The sequence below is a fragment of the Gambusia affinis genome, linkage group LG23 (genome assembly GCF_019740435.1).
Source record: "Gambusia affinis linkage group LG23, SWU_Gaff_1.0, whole genome shotgun sequence".
NCBI classification, from domain to species: domain Eukaryota; kingdom Metazoa; phylum Chordata; class Actinopteri; order Cyprinodontiformes; family Poeciliidae; genus Gambusia; species Gambusia affinis.
Genome location: NC_057890.1, coordinates 12,016,094 through 12,027,966, shown reverse-complemented (window position 1 = coordinate 12,027,966; position 11,873 = coordinate 12,016,094). Strand labels below are relative to the sequence as shown.

The 11,873-nt window shown below is 38.5% G+C and overlaps 1 protein-coding gene across 1 annotated transcript in view; it reads left to right on the top strand.

Moving 5' to 3' along the window:
* The first annotated feature begins 467 nt into the window (after positions 1-467).
* LOC122826147 (protein O-mannosyl-transferase TMTC2-like) overlaps positions 468-11,873 on the top strand; it is a 50,394-nt gene continuing 38,988 nt past the window's right edge. Inside the window, exon 1 of the mRNA XM_044107683.1 lies at positions 468-877. Within this exon, the coding sequence (XP_043963618.1) occupies positions 795-877 (83 nt within the window). The 5' untranslated portion in view covers positions 468-794. The remainder of the gene's footprint in view (positions 878-11,873) is intronic.

The window sequence follows — 11,873 nt, the reverse complement described above, 5'->3', positions numbered from 1 at the left end:
TGACAGGTACTTGGAGGTCTAGTTCTACAAAGTGTCACCTACGGGGTTCTGTCCATAGCGGTCTGCCACGTAAAATGAATATACAATACACTGGACTTGGAGGTTGTAATAACATTGTAAAATGCTTCAATGCATTTCACAATGATGCTTTTGTAACGAAACTGTATGAGATAGCTTATTTTCAAATATGTTCACAATGTATCACAGATTACTTATTCATGTGGCATGAATATTCTAACATTAAAAGCTCAGCTGTATCTTGTTGAAATTGGAAATAATCCAACAACATTTTAAATAATAGATATAGATAGATATCATTTTAAACCTGTTCCCCTTCCCCTTCTTTCTTCACATTTACCCCCACAGCCTCCTCCTGCTTTTGTGTACGGTGTCGTACCGTAATACGGTACTTCCAAGAACAATCTCAGTGCGCATGCTCAGTCTTAGCTGAAAAACCACATGCGTCTTCCTTCTCCAGCCTCTGCTCCAGCACCACAGCAGCGAGCGAGAGAGAGAGATGCGCTCATTGAGGACACGGCAGCAACGAAATGCGCACAGCCCCGCTCCCGGTCCGGGGAAAGCAGAGCCCTGACCCCTGCTCTCTTACCGTGATGGGTTAGAGGGGACATGGCAAACTTTGACACACTTTGCTTGACACAGGGGAATCATGCCCGGAGATCCGCGCTGCCGAGCGACTCAGCTCAGAGCACAATAACAGAGAAGTGAGAGAGAAGGAGAGCGAGAGAGCCGATTCTATTTTCTGACTGTTTCTATTCCGTTTTTGGCTTTGAGAGATGATCACGGAGCTGGTGTGCACCGCCGTGGCTGTGGGTCTCTATCTGAACACGCTGGACGCAGATTTCTGCTACGATGACAGGTAGGGTTCGCCCACGGAGCGCAGCAGCATCATCGCCCGCTCCTTTTTCTTTTCCTGTCAGCTTCTCTCCGTTTGGAGGGGACAACTGGTTTGCCCTCACCTTTGCTGCTCACATGTCTTTCTGTAAACGCGTATAAATCATTGCTTTATTTTTGTAAATGGCTTTAGAGAGAATGATTGATTGATCTCTGGATTACGGAAAGAGGAACAAAAACTAACTGGAATGTGTTGTATTGCATTTTAAGATAATACAATAATATATGATTTTTCTTACTTTAAAGGTAAAATTGAAGTGCAAATACGTCAAGAAATTAATTTTTTTTCTAACAAATACGTTTTAACACATTATAGTTATGGAAGCCCACATTAACATTTTTGCTGCAAAAAGTTGTGATCTGCATGCATCCTACTGAACAATCAGTGATGCTCTTTGTGTTGAAGCTGCTCAAACATGCCTGCTTCAACAATACCCTGCACTCTGGGGAATAAAGCTAATTTAAATCAGAGTAGGTAGTTTTGCACACAGCTGCAAGAAAGATGTTCACATTTTTTTTTCCTTTTTTGGTGGAGGTCCAATCAGAATAAAAAGTTGCTAACATGATGAGCAGGACCCTCTCCTATATTAATCATCCAGTTTAAGAGCCTTATTGAGAAAGTTTTTTTTTTTTCTCCAAGGCAAAGCAGATTTTCACAGCTCAAATGTTAAGGCATGACTGAAAATATGTCAAGGTTGAAGAGGTTCTGCTTACTGCCCTAAAATTTAAGCAGTCAGTGTAATTCATTGCTGATCTCTTCTATTAATGGGTGTTCTCTTATTCAAATGACAACTTTATCATAACCATGTCATATCACCTGCCATGGCACCTGTTAGTTTGTGGGTTGTATTAAAGTTGGGGCTAATAGCATTGGTTTCAAGGAACTCTCTGGAACAATGGGTTTAAGTAGAAAGTGAATATTTCATTGTCCAATTTGATGTTATAACCATGCTGCATGGCTAAATATCACTTAGGGTGTGCATTCAGCTCACGATGTCATGCCTAACTGCAGTATCGTCTTATGCATATGACCACACAAAGTCTTTAAAGGAAAATAGAAGAAATATCTGAAAATCGTTATAGAAGACATCTTGGATAAGTCATGCAAAGTTTTGTAGCACAGATTACCAAAGTTGGAGTGGTAAGGAATCATCAAGTCTGAGGTCTTGAGATGCCCTTGAGAAATCAAGTAATTAAAGTTTGCTCTGAAAAAAACCCAATATTTATGCTTTTATGGTATACTGATGAAAAACTAACAAAAATAATGATTAGTGTTGTCAGTCTTCTTCAGTGATGTCCTGTGGTTGGGAACCTACCAGTCTTTCACAATATCCCTTTCAAAGAACCATTTGGGAAGGTATTGTTCTTGCTGACCTGGATGGCGGATTACTCTTCTGATCATAATTTTACCTCTATTATAAAATGTGATATTACTAATATCTAACATATGTGATATATAATGTCTCTTGATGTATGAGCAGTGAAAATGATACCCCTTGTCCCCCTATTCTTGCGCTCTTCGGTCACAGGGAGCTCTCTGGCCATCATCTTGAGACACCCTTTAAAGTTCAAACTGCTCCACACTCTGCTGCTGAAAACTGTCTGTGACCCCACTGTAAGTTTGTGGAAGTCGAGGAAGAAAGAGGGATGATGGGGTAGTCGATGATTTCGTACACTGTCTTTAGTTACTTCACACCTCATCATTAATTCCAGTAAAAACGCCCAAAGGTTATTCATCCATCAGCATCATCCACCCAACTCTAAGTCTGTCAGAGACGCAGTTGGTGACATATTACCTGGGGCGTCCCTCTGTCCACTTTAGACTGCACTCTTGTTGTACCCTTTCAGGGAAAGTTCAGAATCAGCCAACACTGAGTATCTATCAAAGTCAGCATTGTAATTTGCACTCTAGGGGACAGACATGGGTGTTTTGGTTCAGCACTCTCAGACGGAGGAGGCTGAATACCAATCAGAGGTCTGACCTTCCACGGTCGTTTATCAAGCGTTGTCCTCTCATGGGGTCAAGACTTCTATGCTCCCCGTCTCTTCCCTCGGGAATCTTAGGAGAGTTATGAGCAAAAGGTTAAGGCAAGAGACAGATTGAAATGGAAGAGAGTCCAACTAATCATCCTGTTCAAGATCCCTCCAAACTGACTTACTTGATTGTAGATATTTTCTTTTCTTCCCACATCAGTCCCTTGTAGGAAGCTCTTATGATCTTATCCACACTATAACTGATATAGTCAAATCCTTTTTACAAGGCACATCCCTCTGGACAAGATGGTGAAGCCGATAAGTCTTTATCCAGGCGGTTGGAGCTGCGGGAATGTTCTGGCCGGTTTCTGCTTATTCAATCATGTCAAGTGTTTTTCCTTGGCATTGCGGTGGGCTTGGCCAAAAGCTGCATTGGACAGCCGTAATCCAAATGAAAAGCCTTTGCGTGTGAAATGACTAAGTTTTACTGAAGCTAAGGGAGGACTTGAGCCAGGCTGTTTTTGATCTGTGGGAAGAAATGAAGACATGGTCTGCTGCTTTACTGATAGGCTTTTCTTGGGTTCAGTCCAAGGAATAGGCAGCTGTGTTTTGCTCATTGTTGACTTGTGGTTTATTTAAAAGAATATTTGATCTGTAATGTTAAAATCGTCATAATATACGGAATATAAGTGATATTTAAGACCCACAACACTACTGCTTTTATGAAATGCACATTTCGACTAATATGGCTCTGCTTAGAAAATCAAAGCATTACTAACAGGACTCAACATAAAGGGAGAGGAAGAAAAAAAAGAAAGAGAAGATAGCACTGTAAAATGAAATGGATCCTGTAAATGGCTCTCCACATTCAAAGCTGTGTCTCCAGAAACATCTGTGACCTCGGTAGCATCGGAGTCCACAGTTGCTGCCTCCCTCAGACATGCATTATGGCTCCCCAGGGGGCTCAATAAACGTATCTTAAATCTCAGTCTCAGAGGAGCAAAACTGTTTTAACTGTTAGATCAAAGAAGATTGATTAAATTAAATATACCACACACAAACAACACAGTACTTAGAGATGAGCGACTTTATACAAATGCCCAAATGAAGATAGAGGATAACACAGATTGTGGGTTCCAGCCATTTGCTCCATCTCCAATGTGGTGTTTGAGGTCAATCAAGATGTAATCAATAAAAAGAGACCTTTCATTGCAATTCAAACCATAGTTCATTGACTTGGCACACTAGTGGATTATATTTATATGTCTTAATTGTGCACACATTGCTTAGACCTCTGGAAGATTTACAAATTTCAACATCATTGCTGTGTGTTCTACCAAAAAACACAGAGGAATATCCAAGAAAAGCCTGTTTTTCTTGCCTCCCTCTTTTGTCCTTAGTGCAACCTTCATTTCACCTCTCTGATAAATCTATGCTGAATTTATGGCTATATGCTCAGTAATGAGATGTTCACAAGTTTGTTTTTGTTCCAAGCCCAAGTCAAGTCTCTAATAATTCTCTAAAAGGAATGTTTCTTTTATGGGTCGCATGCCATCAAGCCTACTTATTACGCCTCATTGCTATTGATTATAAATTATGGGTCACAGAATTCTAAAACACTTTTCCTGACAAAATTCCATAGTTTTCTAAAAAGGATAGTTTCAGAGTTCTCAATCCTTTTTAATGACTTAGAATATATTTTTCAAAAGTTCATTATGAACTCTGGGCTCAAACGTCCACAGTGGTCAGGTTTGAAAATGAAACCAAAGCAAGCAGATTTATGAGACTAGGGTTCCAAATAGAAATGACTGATTAATCAACGGATGGATGGAGGGATGATGCAACTTTTAGACAATGGGTAGTGAAAGCTTTTTGTTTCAACGTTGGCCATCTGCTTTTGGCCTGGTTGGAAGCACTTGATGAATAACCTATGTTTACTGGCTGCAAAACCAGTAAACATAGAAATGTTTGTGGTCAAGGTTCAAATAAGTACCGTGGTACTATGCAAAGCTCATTGAGTGAATCATCATTGAGTACAGAGTACATCCATTGCCACATCTATTCTCAGTGTCTCATGTCTTTTTTTAAAGGTCTATTCTACAGTATATCGGTCTATATTTACTAGACTGAAGTGGATTTCTTTAATTACATATATCCATGCAAGTTGTTAGTTTGCCTTGCAAAGTGCCATTGAGATGACATTTCTTTCAAATTGTTGACAAATAAATAAATCGAATTATATATATAAAATGGCTGTTAAGGCCAGAATTTTACAATGAGATACAGCTGATTAATACTATTAATAGACTCACTGCCAGTATTGTTTATACTCTAACAAAAGGTCAGATGTCACTTTAGAAACTGTACTAGGTAGCCACTCACTGTGATCAGCTTCAGACTTACCTGTAAATGCTGTCTGGAATCTCATTGCCTCCAGTGGAACAATTATCTAAACCCCCAGTTGTGTCCCAGTTGTGCTGAGGCTATTTAAGTACGCTATTGTTAGAAGCAGATAAATATTAAGAGATAAAGTAAGTTAATAAAAAGATTGAGCACAATTGCTTTGACAGAATTATATGTGTTGTAAAACTAAGGTAAGGCAGAATGTCAAGTGGACTTTTCTCCCTTACCTCTTTAACATCGCCCAACAAGAGAACTTAAGTGAGCTGTGCGGGGCGGAACACTGATGAGAAAACTATTTGTGAATTACAATTTAAAGATGACTTTGGAGCAAGAGTCTTTTAAGCAGATTTACATACATAAAGGATTGCGTGTCCACAAAAAGAAAGAGGCAGACCTCATAAAAAAGTGTGGTTTGGGAGTAATAAAAGGTTTTCTGGTGGAGTGTCACCATCTTTTGTACCGTTTCACTGTATTTAAACATAGACATGTGGTTTTAATTCATGGTTCTAAAAAAAATGTTGCTATTGCTGTCTTGTGTTTGTAATATAAGTCTCTATAGATTTGGGCTGGAGGGCTTAGACCATCACTAAAACAATAGAAAGGCGGGAACAAAGAATCTCGCCTTGATTACAAGCAGATTCAACCAACACAAGCTTTGTGTTCAATTCCTCTGATAATGTGGCTTTGGGACTTGCTTTCATCCTCTAAAAGGGAGCGTTTAAGACCCATGTACATCTATTGGGAGTATTAAAATTCCTTTACGTAGCATCTCAGCTCAGTATGTTAGGAAAGAATAACAGTGTCGTCGAGAACAAGAGCAAACACATCTTTATCTGCTGTTGGGGCTTTAAAAAGCAGACAAAATGTCCTTTGGCAAAAATAAGTCTTGCGAGACTTGTTCGTGTTAAATAGGAAGTAATGAGGCATGTTCAAGGAGGTTATTTTACTCAATGTTTTTGGAACGTTGTCATAATTTAAAAATCCCTTTACAATGTGTGCCAACTTCAATAAGTAACTTTAAAAAATTGAAGACATTTTTCTTAAAAAAAAAAAAAAAAAATGTTTTAAAATGTGTTGAGAGATTTAAGATAGATTACATGAAGTTGGGTTGATGATTGCTGATTCAGCCGGATATTTCATACTACCTTTTTGCTGTGAGATTGCAAAAGAGCAGTTGCTTTACTGTTACTAAATTATAAAAAATAAATAAATAAATAAATAACTTGGAGTTGACATTTTAAATCGTCTTTAGAATTTCACATTTACAATCATCTTCACTAACTTTTAACAGGAATCTGTGTGTCCATTTCAAGACCTTTCAAGTATTTTTCCAATCAACAGTGCTTTGAGGTTTTTTTTGTTGCTTTTTTTAAATCCAAAAAGTTGGAATTATCAATTTGATATCCTTTGCTACGCCTCATTCTTGTTGCTGAGGGTAAGTGCAAAAAGTTTTCCTTGACCAAGTAATGAAAAACAAGTGAGCCCAAAAAGGAAGTAGATTGTATGAAAAAGTACAAGAGACCTGATAATGTTTTGGATAAATTCTCTATGAAAAATCGCAGTGCTTTGATACAACTTGTCTAAAAAATAAAAAATGTTGGTATAAAAAATATAAAAGCAAAACTTTTTGTGGCCTTTTAATAAATTCAGCTTGTTAATTTTTGGCCGCCTTGTAACAAAAAGATAGATTTCCAAACTGCTACCAACATGTTCAAATCCAGGATGGTTTCATAAACTCCAAAGACTAAAACAGCCCATCTTTGCTGTAAACTACCTTCCTGGTATCTGCCGATCGTCAACTCTCATTTTTGCTCCTTCACCAGTTTGACAAAATATCAGAGGCAAGTACAAATTAACATCCTATGATAGTTGATCATTTTTTAAATGTAAAAAAAAAATCGTCTACAACTAAAAGAATAAAGGGGTGAAGAAGTGAAATGACCTGCCTCCACTAAAGTAAGATAAATGAACTACTGAAAGAGATTTTTAAAAAATATTTATATATACATAAAAGCTTCCTATATCCAAGTCTTTCCTTTTTAAAGACCTCATTGATATTGAGAATTTGTTCTATCAATAAGTTGCAGAAACAAAAAATTGTTGTTAGATCAACTTGGTAGCAATCAGGTGTGGTGCATGTACTGACCAGAAAAAGCAACTACTTTGACGTTTTTTGATAGCTGATCTCTAGGCAAAGCAATGATAAAAAGCAGTAGATTTTCCATTGTATCTTTTACTAAGAAGTAACGTCGAAGGTGGCACTTTGACTTTTTGACAACTTGAGTGTCTAAATTTGGAACATCTCCAGGACGTTCAGACATCATCTTTTTCAAATAAATCGTTTTATAAGATGCAAGGGGATCTTAATAAATAGTAGTTGTTTCCTTCTAGTTTTTATCCATTGATATTGGTCGAAGTGTTCTACTTAGACAGAAAGATTGGGTTGGTTTATTTTTAGGTTGCCACTCCTTGTCCCCTTGGATCTTGGTGACACATGAAGCTAGTGAAGGGTGTTGCTCACCCCTGGCTGGCCCTAGTGCTCTGCCGGCCGCAGTCGCCTTGCTCAGCTGCCAAAACACAGCCACCAAACCTCAGTCTCATGACCCCCGTTGTATACAAAGCGTATGTGTATTCCTAAACATTGGTATCCACAGACGGCAGTACTTGCACAATTTTCCAGCTGTCTGCGACATGCACATTCCGCTGGCTTACATATTATCACGTTGTTTTTTCGGGTGGATGAAACTTTCCAAACTCCAGATAAAGTGCTGTCATTTCAGTCGGACTAAGTTTCAAATCTGGCCAACTTGTTTGTCAAAGCTCTTCTGTAACTGAGAGCTTTAATTGTGTAAAGGGGATTAGAGTACAGTTTCCACCACAGTGCACTAAAAGTAGCATTGCAAGCAAAGATGCTTTTTGTGGCATTGGATTACACTTAGCATCTGGCATTCACTTTCTCTTTAAAACTGTATTGGTGGATCTGAAGCTGCTCATAGCAGTTGTGGCGTAATAGAAAACCAAACCCAAGCTGAGGATCAGACGAGTCGTGAGAAGTTAACCCTTTTTGATCTTTTCTGATCAATAACCGTAGAGTATCATTTTTCAGTGACTGCAGTGGGGTTTTCTTATCCCCCTCCTCTTTACCCGAGAACAGCTGCCACAACATAAACTCAAGCATGTCACACTTGACAAAGCGTTCATGTTTCACCGCACAGCATCAGTTGTGAGTGCGAGAAGTGAGTTCTGACAATCAGCAGCCAGCCTGTGAGAATGTGAACTCGATCGGTTCTTGGATGTGGAAGTGTTTTTTTTCATATGTGCTGACCGCTGACAGCCTTTTCCCCTTGGTGAGGCTGTCAGTGGTTGGCACTTTAAACCATCAGGTGGATGGATCATTCTCGGCCTTCAATATTGCGGTCGACCTGATAAATGAGTTGTGCGGGATCGTTTTTTGTAGGGGGATTTGGTGGAAAGTTTTAGTAGGGCAATGTGATTACTGCATGAGAAAGTTTGACGTGAGTCTTACTGGGGTGTCTTTTATCGGTCATAAGAGAGCCAAGAACTATAGTGAAGCGTTTGCAGAAAGGTGAAATGATTGAGAGTACTGCATTTTTTTCCACATTTGTCACATTGCAACCACAAAATTCTATGTATTTTAATGAGATTTCATATGATTAACTGACAAAAAGTAGTGCATATTTGTGAAGATGATGTCATTTATTCTTAAACGCCCTCTATTGAACAATTGAGGTTCTTACAGAACAGTTGTACTAATATTGAAACAATATGCTGGAGAAACAAATTATACACAGATAGACACTATTTAGTAGAAAGGTGACCTCTGAACTATTTTCACTACATTTTAATAAGGTGTATCAGGGAAACAGTGTCTGAAAACAAATGCACTCCACACTTTTTAGATTTTTTTGGGGGGGGGTAAAAAACTTCAATATAATGCACAATAATTTTCCTTCCACTTATACTATTTAATCTGTACAAAATCCACTGAGATGTTTGGTCATGATTTAACAAAACGCTAAAAAGCTCATGGGGTGTAAAAACATTTTATGAAGCTCATCAACACACTATATGTACTGAATATGGAGTGCAACATACACGTTTTGACATGCAGAAAGAATTTAAAACCATTCTATTACCATTTTTTCCTCAACTGATGCAGAAAACAAAAACAATACTTCAACTCTGCATATTTTTGGAGAAATGCTCAGATTACATCATGTACTTTTCATTAAACGTTGCCGCTGTTCAGATTTCTCTGAAGGGCCATTTCACACAGACCTGGCATGAGGAGAGACTGGTGTAGTTTAAGGTATCATGAGAATGTTTTTTTGGACCAAATATCGATGTTTCGTCTTGGACCTTCGACTGATCCCCAACAGGAAAATTGTTGAAACCATACTTCATACTACAGCAGTAAAGGACAGAGACGTGAAGAACGACACGCACACACTCCACTTGTAAAGGCCTCGGCCAAGATTTAAATCCGCCTTACTTGGAGGTGTCAGTGTTAACCGCTGCATTCATCAGCGTCTTGAAAGTAAGGGTTATCATTATACACAATTAAAAGGTTTGAAAAACAAGACTTACAGTTAAACGCTTTGGGTGTTGGCACAAACATGGCCCGCACATGAAGTTTGAGACAATTATTTTGAGCCATTATTTGCCGAAGAGGGAACCTTTCCTCGCAATGCCTCACGCATTTAACAAGAGAGGGCAGAGAAATATTTTCAAACACACCTATCATTTAATGAGTTCAAATCTTAATACCTTTCAAGATGCACTGAAACTCTTGTTTCTCTCAGCGTGGGATTCTAATTTTTAAGTGCCCAGAGGCTCACAAAAACCTACAGAGATTCATTAGCTTGGCAACTTTGGCTGTAAACCCTGACTGAGTACCTCTGAAGCTCTTTCAGTCTTCAGACGTGGCTAACTCCGGCTTGTAAAATATTCTAATATGCATAAAGAATTCTGGGTCAAAACTGAGCCAGCTGGAGAGTGCCTAGTGTGTGTGGTTTGGGGAAACCAGTTTGTGATTCACACCTCATAAAAACGCTGGAGGTGGAGAAGGAAAGATATGGTGTGAGGCTGGAGGGATTTAAGTCTCTGGGGAGATCAAATCACAGCCCTGCTTTTTTTTTTTTTTTTTTTTTACCTCAAAGGTACAGGTGTAATATTGGGTCCTTAGATGAAGTGGCAGGGGAGTGATTGCTCTGGCGCTCTACAGTCAGAGTTTAGTTGTCTTTGTCAAATACCCACTTGCTTGCAGGATTTAAAAAGGTCAAAACATTTCTATCATCTATTGGGAGCTTTTAATTTGATTCCAATTAGGGTTGGAGACCGTTGTGCTGGAGAAATTAATGACCCCACATAACAGTTCTACTTTTGCATTAAAGGTTGTGGTTGTTGCTGGACAAAATGGAAAAAAAAGAAAGAAAAAAAACATGTTTTATCTATGGAAATACATAAAAGGTATGCCTTGGTCATGTGTTCTGATTTGCTACACTGCAAAAACAAAATTTTGGTCTGGTTTCTAGTGCAAATATCTTAATACACTTGAAATAAAACAACTTAAATGTAACTTTTTAGCAAGATATAGAGGCTTGTTTTAAGTAAATAATGTTTTACTATTGGTGAAAAAGTACTTGTTCCATTGGCAGATAAATTAACTTATAACATGGGGAAAATGTCTTGTTTCATGTGAATTAATCTGCCAATGGAACAAGTATCTTTTCATCATTATTTACTTAAAACAAGCCTCTATATATTACTGAAAAGTTACTTGTAAGTCAGTTTTGTCTTATTTCAAGTGCTCTAGAAACTGGACCAAAAATACTTGGTAAAAACGTGTCTTTTTTTTTTTAAGATCAGTTTGTTCGTTCACTTTGTCCCAGCACTACTATTGGCGCCCTGTAGTAAAATAAAAAAGGCATTTACTGCTGAAGTCACTCAATCATTCTCTCCTGTGAGCTGAAGGAAAATAGGAAGAAGCTATGCAGCTGTAGATTCCCATCTCTGCTGTATAGATTAGCTAATTTAGAGGTCACCGCAGAGTGTGACCGAACCGACTGATCCACAACACTGTGTGCATTTCATCAAACGATAGTGATTTGCAGACATTTCCCCCACCAAGGCTGGCTCATTACTGCGAGACCACAGCCTATCAGTCCATTACTGAGGTGGCTGCCAATGCCAATTTAGCATCATCAGTACAAAAAATAAACCGCATCTGTATTACAGACAGAAAAGATGGAAAATTGGACGTCTCTCTCTGTCTCTCTCTCTCTCTCTCTCTCTCATATTTGTCTGAGACGAGAGCAAAATGTTGAAATTATCTCTCCAGCAGGTTTTCTGGTGTGCAAGGTCATGCAGATGCTTCTTGAAATTTATTTGGAGTTGTTGTCGGTCGGTAAATGAGTGTCAGTTAGATCCAAACACTTTAACATCAGTGGTTTCACGTTGAGTCCCTTGGTTAAAATAATTCGTCAGTCACATCCAGTTGTTTTGCAATGTTTTCTAAAATAATAAATTGACCTTCCTTGTTTTTGTTACAACTAACAGATTTT